The following is a 23,258-nucleotide window of genomic DNA, read 5'->3' as shown; positions in this document are numbered from 1 at the left end:
GGTTGCCATTTCGAGCCCACCCAGGGGTGCCTTGGAAGAAAGACCTGGCAATCTACTTCTGAAAAATCAGTCATTGCAAACCCTATGGAGCACAGTTCTACTCTGACACACATGGGGTTGCCATGAGTCACAGTGGACTTGACTGCAACTGGTTGATGACTTTTGTTAATAAAAACAATGCATTCCAACATCACACTTCCTTAACATAAACTCCATCCCCATAATTCGAAATGATAGTTTTTAAAGTCCCTTTGAGACGGATGGATTAATGGATTGCTTGGTTAATTTATTCAATAATTCATTTATTCAGCAAATTATTTATGGAGTACTTATTATGCCCCAGGCATACTGTCAGGTGCTGGAAATTAAAAAGGATTACAAGATAGTCAGTGACTTCAATGAGGAGGCCCAATGCAACAGGGAGGGAGGGACACTGACACTGACGACAGCTGCCAAGGCAGTGTCAGAGGGAGTGTGAAATCGTGGGGGTTAGTGGGATTACACCAGCCACATTACCCTGGACTGAGCAGCACACGTTACTCCCTTCCACAAAATGCCAGGTGGCTTCCCTCACTTTAGTGGAAGGGAATGGAAGCACGGGTAATGGCTCAAAGATGGTGCAGGGACATGTTCAGAAGACAGATATGTGACAGGTATTTGCATGAGGCATGCTTCATGGTTTGCATCTCACTGGGTTGCAACAGCAGTTAATACAGGTGGCTGTGTCTTCTTCCCGAAGCCCTCTTTTACCTTGGGTTCTGTGGCACAACAGTCTCCTGCCTTTCCTCCTTTAATTACCACGTCTTAGAATGAGTTCAGGGCCCTGGTGGTGTAGTGGTTAAGAGCTTGGCTGCTAACCAAAAGATCAGCAGTTCAAATCCACCAAATGCTTCTTGGAAACCTTGTGGGGCAGTTTTACTCTGTTCTATAGGATCGCTGTGAGTTGGAATCACCTCAACGGCAACCAGTATAAATGAGTTCAAAATGGGTATCTTCATCCTGGACCTCTCCTTAAACTTCTGGCTTTGTAAACAACTGTCTATTTAATATCTCCTACTGGGTGATGTTTAAAAGGCAATAAAACTTAAATATGTTCAAAATGGCCTCATGCTTTCACTTCCTTTGCTCCCTACCTTACCACTCCCTTCCTGGCATCTAAGGCAGAGTCCTGGAGTCATCCTGGACACCAACTTCTCCCTTCCCTCCAGTCCTTACCAACATCTAACCCCCCAGCAACTACCGCCAATTTCACCTCTTTCTCGTCTCTGCATTTCTCTCCGTTTCCATCATTACTACCCTAGCCCGAGCTACTAACTTCCCTCACCTGCACTTCCCTCTCAGCCTCCTGGGTGTTCTCCCACATCCACTCTGACTCAGGTCCAGGCTATTTTCCATCCTGAATTCAGAGGCATTTATTTGAGTAACAAATCTGGAAACATTATTCTATTATGGATCAAACTATGTTCCTGAAAAAGTTATGCTGAAATCCTAACCCCTGTACCTGTGAATGTGACCTGTTTGGAAACAGGTGTTTTCTTTTATTATCAGCAAAAATAAACAAGGCTATACAGGAGTGTCGTCAGCCATAATCCTAATCCCTTCTGAGGAGTGTTTCATAAAAGGGGAAAATGGATGCAGAAATAGAGTCAGACACAGGGAAGACAACAGGAGAGGATCCATCTACAAACCAAGGAATGCCTACAAGCCAACGAAACACCCAGAGCTACCAGAAAGTGGAGGGGACAAGGAAGGATATTCCCTGGAGCCTTCAGAGAGAGCATGGCCCTGACTCCACCCTGAATTTGAACTTCTAGCCTCCAGACCTGTGAGAAAATAAATTTCTGTTTTCTAAAGTCATCCACTTACTGATATTTTGCTGCTGTGGGCTTAGGAGACTAAACACACCCCACTGCTTAGTACACTTCAACAGCGTTCCCATTGCTTTTAGGAAAAAGAATCCAGCCCCTGATGTGGCCTCCAATGCCCACAGGATCTGGCCTCTAGCTCCCCTCCAGCCTCCCATTCTTCTCTCTGTCCCCACTGCTCAGGCTGCACTGCATGAGAAGGAGCCACGTCCCTTCCTGCCACTGGGCCTTTGTGTACACTGATCCTTCAGCCCTTAACAACCTTCCTCCCCTTATCCTTTCTCACCTGATGGCGCTTACTCATTCCCAGGGAAGTCTTTCTTGACTAGATCAATTCCTCCCATTAAATGCTCTCAAACCACTTCACCTTTCAATATTCATTACAATTATAATTTTATGTAGAATATGCTTTAATTTCTGTCTCCTCCATAAAAACTGTATGTTCCAGGAGACAAGGACTATACCTTTCCCCCCCTCCCCTCATTATTCTAAGACCATTGCCTAGAACATTGCTAGCAGTTAACAAATATTCACTGAATAAATGCAGGCTGAAGTGCACACATGCATTTTGACTTTACTTGCAGGTTATCCTCTGGAACTTGGTGGTTTCCCTAAAAAATACAGGATCTATCATAGCGCCTCACGCCGAGTTCTAGTTATTGATGTGGTTTGACCAAAAAGCTTTATTGCATTTCCAAATGTTTCCTCCAGCTCTGCCATTTTTCTTTCCAGTTGAGAGAAAACCTAAAAAGTCTAGATTGGCGTGAAGGGCAAAAGTTTTAAGAACAGGGAACAAAATTTTTGTTCCAATAATTATGTAGTATCATAATACTTAACTGCTTGAAGGCATTAGGAAGCAGTTTTTGTCACTGTTGTTGTAACTTTCATGTTGTCTCCATCACTATTTTCTAGAACAGACAAATGCATACAAAGATTTATGTAAACTTTTCTTTTTTCAGTTTCTTATTGCCATCGAGTCAGTTCCAACTAATAGTGACCCCATGTACAACAGAACAAAACACTGTCTGGTCCTGTGCCATCCTCGAAATTGTTACTACGTTTGAGCCCACTGTTGCAACCACTGTGTCAATCCATCTCATTGAAGGTCTTTCTCTTTTTGCTGACCATCTACTTTACCAAGCACGATGCCCTTCTCCAGGGACTAATCCCTCCTGATAACATGGCCAAAGTACGTGAGATGAAGTCTCACCATCTGTCTCACTCATCTAGTGCTTCTGTAACAGAAATACCACCAGTGGATGGCTTTAACAAACAGAAGTTTATTCTCTCACAGTTTAGGAGGCTAGAAGTCCAAATTCAGGGCTCTAGCTCCAGGGGAAGGCTTTCTCTCTCTGTTGGCTCTGGAGGAAGGTCCTTGTCATCAGTCTTCCCTGGTCAAGGGGCTTCTCAGCACAGGGACCCTAGGTCCAAAGGATGCGCTATTCTCCTGGCTCTTGTCTCTTGGCGGTATGAGGTCCCTCTGTCTCTCTGCTTGCTTCTCTTTTTTATATCACAAAAGATATTGACTTAAAACCCAACCTAATCTTGTAGACTGAGTCCTGCCTCATTAACATAACTGCCTCTAATCCTGCCTCATTAACATCATAGAGGTAAGGTTTACAACAAATAAGAAAAGCACATTAGATGACAAAATGGTGGACAATCACATACTACTGGGAATCATGGCCTAGCCAAGCTGACACACATTTTTTGGGGAACGCCATCCTTGCTTCTAAGGAGCATTCTGGCTGTACTTCTTCCAAGACAGATTTGTTCGTTCATATTTATTTCCAAAACTCTACGTTGTTTTTATTGCTAAGAGCCACTGAGCCTGTTCCCACTCATCATGACCCCATGTGACAGAGCAGAACTACCCTATAGGGTCTTCTCGGCTGTAATCTTTACAGAAGCAGGTCACCAGGTCTTTCTCCCGTGGAGCCACTGGGTGGGTTTGAACTGCCAACCTTTTGGTTTGCAGCCCAGTGCTTTATCATTTGCACCACCAGGGCTCCTTCCAAAAATGCTATAATGATATTAATCACCCCAAACATCAAATATAAGGTGCTTCCACCTAGGTTTCATTTTTAAAGGATTCTTGCAATTTTGTACTTTTTGGGAACCCGTGCATTGTGTTTAGACATGATTAAAAGTTAACAGACACACTAAATAAGATTAAATGGATCATTCGAATTTCTGTAAAAACAAAGTCAAATGCAGGCACCCTAAATGGCACTAATAGAGATTCTAATTTACCCACAAAATGTTTTAAAACAAGGAGCCTCCTTAACTATTTTTTTCTCTTGGTTTAATAAAACATTTTAAAACAGACTTATTGTTTGATAGTATCAGTGGATTATGGAGGAAAACAAATAAATTAAAATATGGGTATCAGTTGTTTGGCTTCACTTCACATTTTTGGTGAAAATGAATGTAGTACTATCATTCTTTTTGAAAAGTTTCCAAAAGAGAGGTCACTTAAGAACCAACAACCAATGTTCCTAATTTATCTCTGGACTAAAACCGTCTTCGTGGTATACCATATTTGGGTGAACTGATGTTCTTGGGTGAGTTATTACTGGTTACTATTTAGATGTCTTGGCACTACGTGTCTGCTTTTAATTTTTTGCTGTGCTTTTCTTTATTCTATCACCCATCTATGTCTCTTCTGCCTCTTTCCCTCCTGAATCCTCTATTTTCATGTCTCTAGAGTCAGCTGTCTGGTAGAATATGGCTGTGGTTACTGTCGTCATTCAAATGCACCTTCTAATCTTAAGCGTTCCTTGACCCAACGATTATGAAGAAGTACCACTAGATAGAAACGTAGAGAAATGTGCCAACGGTGGGTGTGAACATTATTTAGATGTAAAGTTAAAACAGGAAGGAATTCATGACCAAAGAAAAATCCATTTCAATCCTTTCAATCTTTCTAAATGCATCATAAAACGAAACATGTTTAACTACAGAATAACATTTTGGCTTTTTTATGATTCCAAAGAAGGGTAATTATGACTGTCATGAAAACACCCTGAGCAGCTGTATACTGTTAACAAAAGATCCATTATATGAACGTTTGCAAAAACTGGCACTTTATACATTCAGGCTTCTTAGAAATTAGATGGTCTTCCCAACTGGAGTAGATACCAAAAGAGACGGTTTCTATTAACTGTGGCTAGGCACTAGTCAAGTTTTCAGAGCCAACTGGATCATCTTTCTTTTGGGACAACATCCACATAATACTACACACACACACACACACACACAGTTTACATATACTTATAGTGTGCATAAAAATTTTTGGAAAAACCAATTTTTGATTTCTCAAACCATGTTTTTTAACTGTTCAAAGAATGACAGTATGAGTAGATTTTTTCACAAACGTACATCTGTTTAGAAATCATAAAAACAAGCATAACGAATAACTTCAGTTTATTTTATGAAAACTTAATTAATAGATACTTACTCATTAAAGACTAGGTCTGGTGCAAAATAGAGATATTGGCTGTTCGTATGTTTGTACGATCTCCAGCTCAAGGCAAATGATGACAGACACATCCAAGAGTACTGGATTAGGGTAATTTGGTCCTCAAGAGGCAAGTTTTTAAATCCTGAAGAACGGAACAATTAATCACAGAAATACACTTAGCATTTAAGTACATCCCAGGAATAAGCTACTTAAGTCAACTCCAAACAGCCACCTTTCTCTAACAGACTCGAATGGATCCAACAGTCATTTACAGGGCACCCCACCTCCCTCCCATGGCCTGGCCTATTCAAGGTTTCATTTTAAATTCACTCTAAATTCTCAAAGAGGTTGAGCTGCCAGGGCAAACTGAAACTGGAATGTTCAGTGAGAGTTCCAGCATGGGTGATGGTCTAAAATCCTTGGTCACGCTGAAAGAAATCTGTATTAACCTGTACAATTTGCTTCACTAAAGTGTAATTTAAAAACTGTCAACACCTGCATATCTGCAAGAGTGGTGGAAGGTTTTAACTTTCATGAGTTTGTGGTGGCTAAAAAATATTACTCCTGGCTTCTCACAGTCCAGGGTAATGGCAGACTTCAGTCACATCCTGAAGTAGAATAAGCGTCCTCGACACCTGACCCCCGCCCTTCCCAAAGTCTTCCTTTTTGGGCTTTGAGCCCTTCTTTTGTTCCTTTTCTTACCCTTATATTCCCAGTGGCAGAGCCCTGGTGGTACAGTGATTAAGAGGCTGGCTGCTAATCAAAAGGTTGGCGGTTCAAATCCACCCATTGCTCCTTGAAAACCCTATGGGGCAGTACTACTTTGTCCTATAGGGTGACTATGAGTCAGAAACGACTTGACGGTAACAGGTTTGGTTCATATTCCCACTGGCATCATGTTATTCTTGCTGTAGAGTTTCATCTGGGTAGGCTCCTCTTCAAGCAATCAGCCATTGGAGCCTTCACCAATTTTTTCTCTTATGGCTACTGGTTGATGATAGGAAACCTAAGGAACTGCTTTGGATTAATGACTATATGGGATAATGTAAGATCAACTCTAAGTTGTGTTTCTGTAGATTTCCAGTTCCAACTGCTATCAAGTTGACTCTGACTCATGACAACCCCATGTGTGTCAGATTAGATCACTGCTCCATAGAGTTCCAATGGCTGATTTTCTGAAGCAGATCTCCAGGCTTTTCTTCTGAGGCACTGCTGGGTGGACATGCAACTTCAATCTTTCAGCTAGAAGCTGAGCATGTTAACCATTTGCACCACCCAGGGACTCCTTCTGTAATTTAATAGGGGATTTATCCAAAAAAAAAAAAAAAGGCCCTACAGGCTAAAAAAATGACTGAAGTAGGAATTTTAGGTGTGTAAAATAGCTGAGACGATATTTTCTGACAGGGTATCTTAAATGCTTAGGAGCTTGGCTGCTAATCAAAGAGGCTGGCAGCTTGAAGCCACCAGCTGCTCCTTGGAAACCCTATGGGGCAGTTCTACTCTGCCCTATAGGGTCCCTATGAGTTGGAATTGACTTGACAGCAATGGGTTTGGTTGGTGTGGCTCTCTTACAACTTACTTGCTAGCCTTGGTTTATCAGGCTGCTTATATTAGCCCTGCTTGTATGAGCTGCTGTGAATAGGCTTAGCTGGTGCTTTCACAAATAGAACGTCTTTCACCTTACCAGTATTCTTGGGATGAAATTTTCCATTTCAGTCATCAACATAAGAGATATATGCATTATATAATAACAATAGAACGCTTTACATTCTCAGAAGAAATGAGCATGTTAATCAGATTTTTCCTATATACTTGATCAAGCTGGTGTCCGTTTAAAAATTTGGTATCAGGATTTAATGGAAAGCGATCTCCAATAGTACTTTTGGATACGGTGGAGTCTACTGCCCTGAGTTGTTTAGTTCAGGATGCAGACCATGAAAGGAGAGGCAATCCTACCTGGAAGTACCTTTGCCCACTTCACGACCTGAATCATCTGTTTCCCGGCTAAGCGGTTTAGAGTGGAGAGCAGATTTTCGGCTGTATCTGGTTTTGAGCTGTCATAGCCTGCATATACAATCTCGGGCTCGATGTTTTCAAGAATCATAGCAGGGGTAGGCGTAAGTGCTCGAGAAAGTGTGGAAAGCTGAGGAACCAGCGCAGTGTTGACCGAGGGCTCTTTCATGGGAGCGATGTATGTCGTCCCTTCCTCGGGACTCTGGGGTGGCGGGGGCGGCGGCAGCGCCTGCTGCTGCTGTGGCTGCTCCTCATGAATCCCTTTTAACTTGCCCAATTTCTTTGACTTTCGAGCTGTAAAAAGAATAAAACATTTATAAACAATAAGCGCAAATTAAAATTATGTTTGGAATACATGAGCTCAGTTTCAATCAAACATTGCCTTAGATTGGATAAAGCATACTTTCCTTCTAAACAGGTCTTCTTAGACCAACAGGAGCATTGACTTTTCAATATTTTTTTCTAAAAGAAAACGTACACGGTCCCATTTTTATTATTTGTGATGAGGGAGAGCAAATTCCTCCTTCCCTTAATTCACGCTACAAATCTTCTCTGCATGTCTGAGACTCTATAAGCTGCACAGGAATCTAGCCAAGTCATCCTCAGGAAGATCTAGCCTTATACTTTCCTCAACAAGTTTTCAGCTAAGTGGGGGAGATAAGGAATGTATCACAAAATTATATTGTAGGGCAGAGAGAAATAAGGTACTATGCTAAAAATCATAATAGCTAAAATTTTCATAATATATACTAATACCAAGCACTGTTCAAAAGACTTCACGTAAATTAACCAATTTACCAATTTTTATGATAGTGAGTATTCAGATCCTCACTTTATAATGAGGAAACTGAGACCAGAGAGGTTAAAAAAATCTGTCCGAGATCGCACGGTCAGTATATGCGAAATACTGATGAAGAGTTCCGAGAAAAAGGACAAATTACTTCATATGCTAATAAATTATGTATGTCACAATTAAATATGACATGAACTAATAATTCCCACCTCTGTAATGGTTAAGAGCTATGGCTGCTAACCAAAAGGTTGGCAGTTCAAATCCACCAGGTGCTCCTTGGAAACCCTATGGGGCAGTTCTGCTCTGTCCTACAGGGTCACTATGAGTCGGAATTGACTCGATGGCAATGGGTTTGGTTTTTTGCTTTATCATCCACCAAAGAGTTGTCAACAAGGATGGCCAGATTGAGATTATTATCTTAGTGGTGTCTCTGTTCCCTGTAATTAGGTGTCCCTGGCCCCTAACCTGTGCCTCTTTGGTGTTTATCTACCACTTACTCTTCACGGTGCTGTCCATGAGTAACTGCTTGCTTATGCATGCTATTTAATGTACCTGCAGCTAGCCCTACACTCCCAGGTACATCGTGAGCTGCTGAAACACAAAGACTGGGTGTCCCTTCTCGTTTACAGGCCCCTGGGGACCTTGGAAATACTATACTTGGAGACAGTGATTCATAAATTCCGGCTGAATAAATGGGAGAGCAATCCACCTCAAAGCAACCACTGCAATAAGAAAGAAGAAATTAATTCCAAACTGGAGCGTTAAGTAGTGAATCTATAATCAATAATTACATGGACAAAAGCTTCAGGTCTAAGCTATACCAACACATACGTTCTCTCTCTTCTGAAATCTGTCCCGCTCTATTTTTTAATAAAACTAAACAATGTACGTATTATATAGTCTAGACCTGAAAAATATCAAAATACTACATAGGAATTCTGTTTTAGATTTTTTTAGGAAGTCATGTTATTTACAACCAGGATGACCATACGTTCTGATTTACCCAGTACAGCCCTGGTTTACGTTTGTTTTCCTAGCATGATGGCCAGTATCACTCTGCTCACTCCCAAAAGTGCCCCATTTTGGACAATAAATAATGTACTCATCTTAATTAAATCTAAAATATTATTAAGTTTAATAGCAGTTGCTGTCTTCCCACATTTCTCTCAAGGGCTTTTAAAATAGATAATGGGTAAATGAAAGAATGGGGGGTGGATGGGGGCTTTGGGGGAGGTGGATGGACGGATGGATGATTAGAAGATGGATGAATAAATGAATGGACAGGTAGAAAAGAAAGCTCAGTGCCAATTTGAACTTGGGCTATGGTAATAACTTACCTTGCAATTATAAGACTTTCAATTTACTTTAAAATTCTTAATCAGACACCTGCTGCTTCCCCTTAACATATATGGTGGAACTCAAAGGATACAAATTTAGCCTGGATCCATGCCACAGCAATTAACTTGATCTTAATAATAACCATTCATATTTACAATTATGACCATCAATACTTATCAAAGAAAACTTTGCCAGTTCAGATAAAAGGCAAGATACCATATATCTTCTACACATTTTAAAGTATTAGAACTGGGCACAAGAGATACATAAAGCCTAATGCCTGTCTTTACAGAGTTCAAAATCAGCAAAACAATTTTAAAATTTCCATCATTTCATTTATTTGAAGGCTCTTCTTCAATAAAAGGTGGAGGGAGAAAAATCTGATTTTCAGAATTGTTTCAAAGAAAAGTCAGGTGTATCCTATTCTTATGTACTAAAGAGAAGCTGCTGCCAAAGTACTGCCCGATAGTGCTGCATGTATAGTAGGTAATCATGATGCTTCTGATGAATGAATGAGTGAACAAACAAAAAAAGAAATAATCAGCAAAGTGCCTCAAAAACTAGGCAAACAGGGAACAAGAAAGGAACCAAACACCTAGATAATCCAAAATGGTAGTCAACTGATAACTCACAGAGAGTTTGAGAAAACCCTTCAGAGCATGAATTGGTCATTTCGGGAATTAGATACCTGGGCCAGCTTCTGTGCCATACAAATTCACGCTAAGCCTCAATTAATTCACCTGATAAATTGGGATGATGCTGCTCCCCTCTCCTACCTTACAGAAGACTACACGCATATGACAAATGAAAACACACTGAAAATCATTACCACCATCGGAAATGATATTTCAATGTTACTTTCATTCTTTCCTTTAATTTTGTAAATAGCAAAAATATTTGAATTCATTGAAATGCTCTCTTCCTTTATAAGACAACAGCTGATACGAAGAACCATAATTTGACTAGAAACAGTCAACTGTAATATTTTCAAGTTTTTATTAAAAGTGATATTTGCTTGAAAATTAATTAGAAAATTAATGTTTGTTTTAGGCCTGAGGTCTACAATGCTGTGTTTATTCTCATGGCTGATTTAAGGTCAGTGCTATGAAATGCCATGAAGAGGAATGTTGAATATTTTCTCTAGCATTTATGTCCAAGGCTGTGGCCTGTAGCAGAACCTACTGCGCAGATTATCAATATTACTTTTAGCATTTCGGTTACATTTAGCTTCATGCTGTGATTCTGTGAATACATGCAGGGCATTTGGAATTGAGTAATAATCTATATTTATTTAAATAGCTCAAGGTAATACACGTCTTAGTGTACAGATTCTTCATCCAAGTATATTCACTCAATATCTTTTCTAAAAGCATGGCGTTTCTGATTACGTCATTAATCACACTGACATCACTCCAAGCAGCCTTTCCAAAATGTCTGAAAATTTTATACTCTTCTAATACATGCTGTGTTCTGATTTTAAGCTCCTCAATGTTGGTAAAAAGCCCGTGTACTCCTTCCTATAAGGAGCCCTGGTGGTACAATGGTTAAGTGCTTGGCTACTAACGAAAATGCTGGCAGCTCAAACCCACCAGCTGCTCTGTGGAAGAAAAGACTGGGCAACCTGCTCCTGGAAACATTATTGCCCAGGAAACCCTATGGGGTAGCAGTTCTGTTATGTCATTAAAAAAATAAATAAATAAACAACCCATTGCCATCAAGTTGACTCCAATTCAAAGTGACTCTATAGTATAAACTGCCCCATAAGGCTTCCAAAGAGCAGCTGGTGGATACCAACTGCTGACCTTTTGATTAGCAGCTGAACTCTTAACCACTGTTCCACCAAGGCTCCATTACTCTGTCATATAGGGTTGCTGTTAGTGGGAATCGACTCAACGGCACACACAACATTCCTTCCTATAACATCATCTTGCTTCCCTGATGTTTATGGGCCCTTAATAAATGTTTGTTTAACAAATTTAGTTGATTTTTAAAACGTTTATAAATTTTAGTAAACTATCACATTCACTTCCATGTAGGAAATGTAGGTAAACTTCTAAGATTTTAAGATAAAATTTCTGAATTGTTACTTAAAGAAACTGAAACACAGAGATTAAGTGCTCTTTCAAGGTTGCAGGGCTAGTAAATACTAGCACTAGGATTTGAATCCAGCCATCTGGCTCAGAGCCCATGGTCTTAACCTGTTTGCTATGCAGACTTCTAATTCTTTTCTCTTTATCTAATTTATATTATTTTTATACTTAAGAATAGCATAGACTTCAAATGCAAGGGTGTAATTAAGATGTTTGCTAATTACACAGGAACATTTTTGGCCAAAGAGTCTTAATGAATACGTTCCTATTAACCAAACCATCAGTGAACGTAAATTTAGGGTCTTAGCACTAGTTACCACGCTGCTAAATTAACAAGGAGTAAGGGTCTTTGGGCCTGGAGTCTCAAGCTCCCAGGCTGGCTAGAGCCACAGTCCATTTCTCCACTGCCAGCAACAGTAGCTGTGTGTATGTGTATGTGTGTGCAAGCATGCACACATATGTGTGTGTTGCATTAATGTGACTGTAAACGGTTCCTAATCCCACTTCCACTTGGAGGTGTTTCACTCCCTCTCCCTAGATGTTATAATATTTGCTTATTGGCAGCCTTCAGGCGCCAAGTCCTTAATTACCAGCAGCATCTTGGCAGTCACTTCCTACTGGCAGTGCTAGGAGACAGAACTCTATAGATTTCTTCTTTTCCATGAATTGCTCCCCCAGGAGCTGCTAAATGGGAGGGCCCTGCCTTCTATCTGACCGATATCCAAAACAGCAAGCAGGGAGCCTCTTGACAACACCGTATAAATTTTTTCATAAAATTTCCACTGGGATCTTAGGATTCGTGAAGGTCTTCAAATATGGCATGGCAGGGTTTCCTTATTGGTTTGCTCTACCTCCTGAGGCTGATATGACCTGCTATGTAACCTCCAATAAACCACTGGTGTGGTGTGTGGTGGGGGAGCGAGAATTACGTCACTCCTGCCTCCCACAGTCCTACAGGAGACAAACAGAGTCCTCACAGCACGCTCATCACTGTCTTTCTCAAGTGCGCTCAATTAATGATTCTTTGGTCCTAAAAATGGGTAACCAGGACAGCTTTTTTCTTTCTGGGGTAGAATAAAACAGAAGATTGTTATATGGAACTTTAAAAGTCACAAGATTTCACTGGAAAAACTTAAAGTAAAAATTTTGTCATTTTAGAACTCCTTCATGCCACGTTTTGAAATTTCAGATCTTAGCAGTAAGAATATATTATATTAAAGAAAGGATACACTGAGATTATATTTATATTTTTACATATATACGTATATACATACATAGACATACACACACACACACACACATGTATTTTCACAGGCCAAATGTAATTACTGGCTTAAGCCCATTGGGCAATAACTGCAACCTCACTCCCACTGTCACCTTTAACAGGGCCCATCTCTCTCCGTCCTCAGACATTGATACCATCTGAGTATGCCTGATTCGTTTTCACATTTTGCTCATCCTCTTTATTCGCATGACTTCTGGTTGCATTTTCACCGCCAGAGGAGAAATACACTTAAAAGTTAGGGGGACAACCAAGAATTTTTGTGTCATGAAACCCAAGAAGGTGAATGCCATCTTTCTACAGGTTGAATTGGTGGCACAGTAAAACCTCCCAAATTCGCACTGATAGGAAAATGATCATCTAAATGGTCCTCAAGACCATGTACACTAATAATGTACACGTTATACTAGGGTAAAGGCCCAGGGGCTAGTTTCTTTCATGAATAAAAAATTAGCTTAAAAATTGATCGTTGTCCCATGGAAACTGGATCAAAAATTTTAATTTTTATAAATATACCTCAAAGTGGCTAAGGAACTTGAACACAGGGTGGTTTTTAACCTATCTCTAAAATATTCTCCAATTATACAATTAACTTAATAAATCAATAGGCATTATCGATCCTTTTTGCATAGAAAATATGCTGAGGTACACTTAAACTCAACCTCTGATAACATGATAAAAACATTCTGAATTTAGTGGACTTCCATGTATTAAATTTTAATGTCTGTATATATCTATATCCATAGATATCTTCACCTACATTTACAGACAGATAAAGGAGTCCTGGTGGTGCAAAAGCTAAGCACTCAGATGCTAAATGAAAAGTTGGAGGTTTGAACCTGGCTCCCTGGGAGAAAGAATTAGCGATTTGCTAAAAGATTCCAAAAAAAAGAAAACCCACTGCCGTGGAGTCGATTCTGACTTATAGAGACCCTATAGTACAGAGGAAACCCTGGTGGCGTAGTGGTTAAGTGCTACGGCTGCTAACCAAAGGGTCAACAGTTTGAATCTGCCAGGCGCTCCTTGGAAACTCTATGGGGCAGTTCTACTCTGTCCTATAGGGTCGCTATGAGTCGGAATTAACTCGACGGCACTGGGTTTGGTTTGATTTTTATAGTACAGAGTAGAACTGCCCCATAGAGTTTCCAAGGAGCACCTGGTGGATTTCAACGGCCGACTTCTTGGTTAGCAGCTATAGCACTTAACCACTATGCCACCAGGGTTTCCTCAATCTGGTTCTACTCTGTCAGTTGTTGAAAATTGACTTGACGGCATCCAGCAACAACAAAGATTTCATTGCTATTGTTGTAGGCTACATATATCAATTACTTAGCAAATAGCTAATAACCGCCTACTGTATAGACAGTACCTTGTTTTTGTGTGCAATGCAATGTTGAATAACAAGATCTGGGCTCTCACAAAAGAGATGATAATCTTGGAGAAGTTGGATCAGTACATAATCAATTAGGTTTATAAGGCAGGGTATGGCAAATTTCGGGTCAGTGGTACTGACAATACATTTGGAGAGGAAGACAATGGTAGGGAGAAATAGCTTTCTCTCTATGAGGGTTCACAGTTTCCTGTACCCGCCGTGTTAATTCCCAGCATGTCCTCGTTTGCTTTTGGCGTAATTCAAATTATACTGAGGGTCCATGTGGACCAGCCACTTTCCTGTGTGAGGATCCACCCAATGACCTGCCTGAGAAGACAGTCCCTTAGACCAAAAGCCAGAATCGAGCAGAGGACTCATGGGAGACGGAAGAGGGTCCTCTGACTCTACAGAGATACCAAACTTCTGGAAGACGACACCTCCATAAAGAAATAATGATACCCTCCCCGCTGGAGACAGACAGGGAATCAGAAAGAGACACAGCCTGTGAGGTACTTCTGGTGCTAGACAGATTATAAACATAATTATTTTTATGGCATTTATGTTTTCTATAATTATATTCTTTTTTCTCCTATAATACTTAATAAGCAGCCCTGGTGGTGCTGTGGTTAAGCACTCAGCTGCCAACTAAAAGGCTGGCTTGAACCCACCAGCAAGCACCATGTAAGAAAGATGCAGCAGTCTGCTTCCATAAAGATTACAGCCTTGGAAACACTATAGGGCAATTCTACTCTGTCCTGTAGGGTGGCTACGAGTTGGAATCAACTCGATGGCAATGGGTTTGGTTTTTAATATTTATTACATTTTTTTCATTTTTTTTTCTTTTTCTTTTAATGCCAGACTCAGGAATGTGTATACATATGAATATCGTGTTGGGGGGGGGGGTTCATATTGGGCCAGAGCATTAAAGGCAAGGCAGGCTGAGGACTGTATTGGGGCAAGCAAGAACACTCAGGGGAAGAGCATTAGAGAAATGATCTCTTGTTTAGCCTCTCCTTGCTGGGTGATGGAGAAAGCTTCCAGAACTTTCTTCGGCTGAAACCCTGCCTGGTTTTGAACTAGAAGAGAGGCCACCCACTGGCCTGAGTGGCGGAGGGTTGAGCCTGGACTGTAATTCTAAAGCTCCCTTTGGCACCTGTTATAAAGAATGTCAAGGGGTGGTGACGTAGCAAGGTAGGTAGCCAGCTCCTCACAGCCAGGGTCCTGCAGCTAGAGGATTTATTCTGTATCAAAACTCCTACTTGGGCACCGACATTGCTGTCCTGATATATACTTTGGAGAGTATCAGAAGGGAAAAACAAAACGACAAATCCTCCACCCACAAAAGCCCTAGGGGAAAAATGCTTATGGAGAAGAAAGAAAAAGACTGGGTTGACTTATTTAGGGTAGAGTTGAGGCATATGGAAAACCCAATAGTATGTTTCAAAAGCCTAAAACCCAAATAAGGAGAGCATCTATTTCCACTGAGGTTTGGATAGGATACACAAGGCTGAAAGGGCAGGAGGGATTTACATCAGGCATTAGGGGAACGTCCTCCAAGGTTCTGGAATGTGTTACGGAGATAGCCTGGAATGCCTTACGAGCCAGAACATGTGATTTTCTTTTCCAAAAACTTTAAAGTAATAGGTAGGCAGGTACCCTGCTTGCCTGAGCACAGTTCTGCCCTCAGGTAGAAGAATATGATTAAATGAGCTATCAAGGTCAGGAGGCACCGTGATGGAAGTAAAAACCTTCCAACATACATTCCAGGCTTGCATCCTGGTTCTAATCTGTCTGTGTGAAAATGACAATGTGGCGGGGCCATCTGACCTCCTCTAAGTTCACAAGGGGGAAGGCGAATCAAGGTCAACAGCCCAAGGCTGATTCCTAGGAGGCAGAGGTCAGACAAATCTCCTCTCTCCAAACTTTTTATGGGTCCTGACACCAACCTTCCGACCTCCCTCCCACGGCACTCTCTACTTCTCTGCTGGGTTCGATAATTCATTGCAATGGCCACACAGAACTCACAGGCTGTACTAACAGTTATGGGGTTTATTAGAGAAGTAACAGGTTACAACTCAGGTTACTATTCAGTTCTTTAATCAGGACAGCCTCTCCTCCGCCGTGCTCAAAGACAGGCCTCTCTCTGGCCCTCAGCCCCGCCTCTGCCCTGTGTTACAAAGCTCCTTAGCTCTGCCAATAAGTGCCCACCCCGTTCTGCCAGTGAGACTTGGTCTGAGGCACTCAGCTCCAACGACAAGTGCCTGGAGGCACCCCACTCCGCCAGCAAGCCTCCTGCCCAAAGTGCTCAGTTTTCTTGCTCTGTGGGCTGCAAAGCCCAGAGCGCTATCTCCTGCCAGTCTCCTGGTTCTGCTGCCGCCATTTCTCTGCTGCTGCTTTTCACCATCCTGTGCTGTCTCCGGGGTTACAGCTCTCCCTTTCTCTCTCTCTGTTTCCTGGGTCTAGGAGGTTCTCAGCACAGGGACCCTGGATCCAATGGGTGCTCTCTTCTTCTTGGTGAAGGTCAGGTCTCCTCTGCTCTGGAACTGGCTCTCTTTTAAGCCAACTGGCAAAACTGATCAATCCCCTCGTTAGGTTCCATATACCTTATTTGCATGGTCCCACCCCGACAAAGGTGCCATGTACCTTATTTGCATTATTAGCAATCTAGCTGATCCCTTTGGTGTGTCACAAGCACCTAATTTTTGCATAGCCCCACCCAGTAATTGGTGGGAGTTACAAGACCACGGCGAGAAAGACCATATAAAAGCTATCCACTGCGCTGCAGTCTGGAAAACAGAAATAAATCCTTTATACTTTTAAGTGTGGTAAGACAGAATCTTAGAAATATTTTTCCAAAATACGCTCAAAGTGCAAATACTGTGATCTTCTTGGAATGCATGCTTGGGAGAACATCCAGCTCCCTTCTTCATCCTATCCCCTAGCACACAAATATTAGTTTCTACATTAATCGTTAATGTCCTCGGCTGCAAACTGAAAAGGTGAAGGTCCAAGTTTGAAAGAAAGGTCTGCTGATCTACTTCTAAAGCATCAGCCATTGAAAACTATGGATCACAGTTCTACTCTGACACACATGGGGTCACCATGAGTTGAAATCGGCTTGACAGCAACTGGTCATTCCTGGATGGTACAAACAGTTAAGCACTCGACTGCTAACCAAAGGATGGTGGTTCAAACCCACCCAAAGGTGCCTTGGAAGAAAGGCATGGGGATGCTTCCGGAAGGTCACTGGTTTAAAAACCCTAGGGAGCACAGTTCTACTCTGCAACACATGGGGTCGACATGACTCAGAATTGACCTCATGGCAACTGGTTTGTTTTCTTGTTGCTGTTGCAGATAATCCAAGCTTTTTGCTTCTTCTGCTCCCTGTTATGACACCTTAATTCTGATGGGAGGAGAAATCAAAGGAGACAGACATCAAACCAGTCACTTTTGTTTCTTTATAAACAACAGAATTTACTGAGGGAAGAATTTGTTACTTCTGATTAAAAATAAAGTTCCTAAGCTCCATAGCAACTGATAATTGAGTTCTTTGGACAAATATATTTAAGAAACCAAATTAGCAATCCTTAGAAAAGAGATTTTTTTACTTGTTTTGTAGATTCTTATTCTTTGGGAATAACTATGCTCAAGACTGGTTTGGGTGTGTTTGTAACAGAAAAAAAACAAATAAGCAAAAAGGAAAGCCTCCACCTAGTTTTACAATACTCTTAAAATAAGAAAACTAGATAGCTGTGGCCACCCAGCAAAAGGCCCCTCCCTCAGTTGAAAAGTTAATTCTTTAACAGCTGCAAGGGCTGACTTCTTGGCATATGTTTGAGCAGAAAATTTATTGCATGGAGCACGATATCATTGGGTATGCAAGGTAAATAGTCTCATTAAGAATGTTTTATGAAGAAACATTACTGTTCCAACAAGGTTGCAGGGGTGAACAAGGTACGAGAAAAAGGCAAAAGGCAGTGACCTGGAAATGGACAACAGCCCCCAGCTTAACTTCCTGTGCTTTCCTAATTTCTAGCAGGAGTCTCAATAGGCTCAGGCTGATAAGAACCAGTCAGATGCTAGAACGCACACGGGCTAGAAAAAAACCCTTTAGGAAGGGCCCCATGGGTACCTCCTTACACTGGCAGGTCGACTCAAGCAGGATCTACCTTAAGCAGATGGGATAAATAAAAATAACAGTTTACAAAACAGATACATTAAAGGGTTGTTAACTCTAGAAAATGGCATTTTTTCCTTACACAAAATATTCAGCAGAAGATGTCTTAAATAAAGCTCTCAAAGAACATTTACAATATAATTTATAAAAAGTTGTTTGGAGACTATTCTGACTAGGAGCATAATAGATTGTCCCAGACAGAAACATGGAAAAATGTAGAACACACCTCAAATGCCTAAAGCAGGCCATACTTACTAGACCAGTAGAGACTAAAGGAACCCCCAAGACTATCGCCCTGAGATACTCTTTAAACTTGGAACTAAAGACACTCCTGGAGGTTACCTTTCAGCCAAATAATGGACTGGCTCATTAAATGAACAATATCACCCATGAATACTATGTTCCTTTAAATAATCATTTATATGAGACCAAACAGTCTATATTCACCCTAAAACCAAGATAAGAAGGCAAGGCCCGGCAGAGGCTAGATTAATGGAAACAGAACAACCAGAATGGAAATAATGAGAATGCTGACACATTGTGAAAAATGTAAGCAATGTCGCTGAACAATGTATAACAATTATTAAATGGGAACCTAACTGGCTGTGTAAACTTTAGGCAAAAATATAATAAAATAAAAAATACGTTTAAAAAGTTGTTTGCATACTACTTGTAAGGTATACTTCGATTATTCTGCTTCTTTCTTTAAGCATTTGCTGCCCACTTATCACAATGGTTTACATGTGTTGGTCCCTTGTGATTACATGCTGTGATCTAACATCTTGGAAATGTCCTGAGAATTCTAAGGCAACTAAGGAAGTTCCCTAAATTCAATTTCACAGAATTTTTTATTAATATTATTTGTGTCTATAGGGTCACTATGAGTCAGAATCATTTTGGGTTTTGGGTTAATATAAGAAATAGAAACTGAATAAAGAATGGAAAATATACCGACTAAGAGAAGTTTCATCTCCAATTTTATCAATTTTCTTCAAAAATATTTCATCTATGTTAGTTCAATATTTTCTATAAAATAATTACTTATAGCTATATCACTATAGTTTTAATTTTTTTCAAAGATTCACACTTAACTGCATATTTCAGACAAAATTACCTTAAACATGTCATAAGTACTGTTTTACATTATTTAAATGGAAACTAAACTACGCTTTAGTTGAGATTACCCGTGTTGAAGTTATAACCAAATGATTAACATTATTAAGAGCCAAATAATGGAACAGAAAATAATCCGCAAATTAATACAAAAAACATTTTTCACGATTGGGATAACATAAAAAATATTCTGTATTTCTGAAGTACTATTATTCTGTTACAGGAAACCCTGGTGACGTAGTGGTTAAAATACCAAAAGGCTGGCAGTTTGAATCTACCAGGTGCTCCTTGGAGGCCCTGTGGGGCAGTTCTACTCTGTCCTATAGGGTCCCTACGAGTCTGAATCGACTCAATGGCAATGGGGCAAAAAATTATTCCATTAGTAAGAACCTTGCACAAATGTTAAACAAAGAAACCAAGGAGATTATAAAAATCTTCATGTTAGATATTAACATTAATATAAAAAATATGATTATCATAAGTACATGTAAATGAGTTAACAGGACTCTATTCAATTTTGAAAAAAAAAATTAAATAGGCCTGAGGAATGAGAAAACAAATGACAATGTTTATAGCATTTATGGATTTTAAATAAATATTACTTCGTGTTTTATTCCACTGACATTATCAGAATGAGTCTAAATTAACAATTAATAGTAGCCAATGATGTATGTACTAGAAAAAAAAATGTATTATTTTTCTAGGCTGAGGATCTCTTCAGGATCCAGGCTGCCATTGGTCTGGAAACTCCCGGATAAAGCTTAGCCAAACCAAATGGCTTTTATTGAATAAGTGATTTCTCTTGCATTGGCTTCTCATTTTTTCATTTTTCATTCCAGCTTTTCTTTGCACACAGAGTTGGTATTGAAACATCCTGAGGCACTTTTGATGATGTCTCGTGTTGGCAGGTACCCAGTCACTGCTGAGGAAGGACCGTCTTAATTAACGGCCGGGCGGTGAGCAGAGCCGTGCCAGGACACGGACAAACACACAAGCCTACCTGCCCAGCTCTGTTTATAATTCTAACTGCTAGTTTTTCATTTGGTATTCTGCCACAGTGTAAATTCCAGAGCTTTGGGGACTCTCTCAAAACCTAATTCAGCACAGCAGGGTGAACAAAAGCGTCTTTAAAAAAACATGATGTCCATCTCAGTTTCAAAAGTAATCACATTTGTATCATTTAGCTAATACCAAAAATGAAAAAAAATCCAAAAGAGAATTTAAGAAAGTTCTTAATATCACTCTAACTTAAGAAAAAAAAGAAAAAAAAACCAAAACACTTTTTAGAGAAGTTTAGTATTAAATAACTTCTATTTTCAGTTACTCCTCATACTCTGTATTTTTCTTTTCTAGATGAGACTGAACCATAGACTTACATGGAAACAAGTTAGTCCTTCTTCCTCAAAGCCGGGAGGCAAGCTGCCCTGAGGAGGTCTACTGGAGATGTTTATTTTAGTTCAGGAAGGACAGCTGGGCCATTTCTAAAAGTTTTTCTTTGGGGCCACAATTCACATTTAAATCACTGAGATAGGACTTTTTAAAGTAGCATCACATTTGCAACGATAAGATTAAACAAATGCAATTAATTGTTTCTTCTCTCAACGACTTGCTATCTTCCAGCGAGTATTCTGCGTATATTTCTCAAAGGTAGGTATCCCTTTATTTAAAACAAAGTCGACTTTATTGGCATGTTACGATTTAACACTCATATATGTCCTCTGAAGAACGGAGGGCGCCTTTTTTATATATATCCTCTGAAGAACGGAGGGCGCCTTTGATGGGTTCATTTCACTGCCGGTTTTGCTGGGGTTAGAAGGAGCCCGCTTGGTGTCGCAGGAGGGCCCATGGCTGTCACCCTAGAGCAGAGCTACTGACTAGAAGGAACCAGTTCTTTATTGCTCCCTTGGGTTGAAGCCAATTTCATGCTATGGTTTTCAAACAGACTGTGTGGTTCTGAGTCACATGCCGTGTAAAATACAATTTTTAAGTCCCACAATTGAATAGGGATGACAAATGCCTAGAGAATTCGTATATTTTCCTGATTTTTTTTTGGACTCCCATTTAGGACAAGAAATTCTTTCATATTCAAATATTGTGCCTTCACAGATAACAAACATAGAGAAGAAAGGGCATGTGACCATGGCCAATACAATGTTGTAATCTACACTCTTTGTTCAGTTTCTGGACTATCATGTTAGAACCTGTCTAAGCATTTTATTGCATGGCACACAGTAGGCATTAAAAAAATGTTTAATGAACCAAGGCAAAGAAAGAACAAATGAATGCTTTGCTGACCCTCTATAAGTGGCCAGATTTTCTTAATGTGATGACTACATGTATAACAGAATGAAACATTGCCAGTCCTGTGCCATCTTCACAGTCCTTTGTATGATAAAGTTGCAGTCACTGTGTATTTTGAGTGCCCTTTGTTTTCAACCTATGGGGCTCATCTTCCAAAACCATTTTGGACAATATTTTGCTGTGATCCATAGGATTTTCGTTGCCTAATTTTCAGATGTAGATTGCCAGGTCTTTATTCTTAGTCTTTCTTAGTCTGGGAGCTCCACTGAAACCTGTCCACCAGTGGCATTCATTCCAGCACCACAGCAACACACAAGCCACCACGATGCAACAAACGGAGAGGATATTGGTTTTACTCCAAACCCCACGTACAGTCCAGTGAGCTAGGTTAGCCTACCCAGAAAACAACCCCAGCCAAGGCTCAACCCAGCCTCCGTGTGATAACAAGCAGCAGCAAATGGGGTAGTAGAAGGGCCTGGCTGCCTGCAGCCAGGTGGTCTGCTGGTGGCTTCGCTGACTGGTGCTTCTAACCTGGAGAGAATCTAAAGAGATATGAAATGGGAGAAGGCAAAAAGAAAAAGATGTTCACCTCTTTGGCTTCATAGAAGAACCACATTTCAAGAGACAATCCATGATAAGAGGCAGTCTGCATCCCCATTAGGGACCAATTAGTGCCATTAGGACCCAACATCTCAGGTTGCTTGTTTGTAGGTGGAATGACAGGAAATGCCCTTGCCTTTGACCCTGACCCAAACTTGTGGAAGGGGTGGGGATGCAGAGATCTGTGATCGTCTCCTGCCCAAAATTACTGTAATCAGCTTAAGGTTTTCACACCCAAACTGTGAACACCCTAATGGGGAATCATAACTTTCTGGAATCAGAAGGGAATTCACAAAAGAGCCACAGTCTAATCTCCTCATTTTAAATCACATAAATGAAGTTCCACAAAGATGCATTGGCTTGGCCAAGATTCCAGCTGGTTGAGGTGGTACATGTACTCGGTCTCCTCATTTCTAGTTCACTGCCCTGTTAGCTGGGTCAGCATCTGAATTTCAATACAGGAGGGGCCTAGAGAAATGTGTGAAGAGACGTTTGCACAACAAGATATTTATTTATCGTTACTTCCTTTACTGGAAGGTGTTTGATGAAAATTATGAGAGGGAGACTAAAGGCCTCTTCCTAAGCCATCTAACAATCAGTTTAATATTTAATTTGGTATAAACTCAAAACTATCCAAATGGAATTCCAGCTTTTTCAAAAAATGTTTCTTCAGGATTATCATGAGAAGTGATCAAGGTTGAATAAAACAAATTATCCATGACTCCTGGTAGCAAACAATTTAGTAGAATGACAGTGTTCGTATGATTGTGAGTTGTCTTATCTGTGTAGAAGGACTTTTATGTTTTGGTAATGACAAACTAAAAAAAAAAAAATTACAGGATAAAAAAAAG

The 23,258-nt window shown here is 40.4% G+C and overlaps 1 protein-coding gene across 1 annotated transcript in view; it reads right to left on the bottom strand.

Moving 5' to 3' along the window:
- Window positions 1-23,258, bottom strand: part of NR3C2 (nuclear receptor subfamily 3 group C member 2) — a 347,998-nt gene that overhangs the window by 55,763 nt on the left and 268,977 nt on the right. Inside the window, exons 5-6 of the mRNA XM_049906172.1 lie at window positions 7,285-7,635; window positions 5,326-5,470 (exon numbers count right to left, since the gene is read on the bottom strand). Coding sequence (XP_049762129.1) covers window positions 5,326-5,470; window positions 7,285-7,635 — 496 coding nt within the window. The remainder of the gene's footprint in view (window positions 1-5,325; window positions 5,471-7,284; window positions 7,636-23,258) is intronic.

The sequence above is a fragment of the Elephas maximus genome, chromosome 13 (genome assembly GCF_024166365.1).
Source record: "Elephas maximus indicus isolate mEleMax1 chromosome 13, mEleMax1 primary haplotype, whole genome shotgun sequence".
Taxonomy (NCBI): domain Eukaryota; kingdom Metazoa; phylum Chordata; class Mammalia; order Proboscidea; family Elephantidae; genus Elephas; species Elephas maximus.
This window is presented reverse-complemented; position numbering and strand designations above follow the sequence as displayed.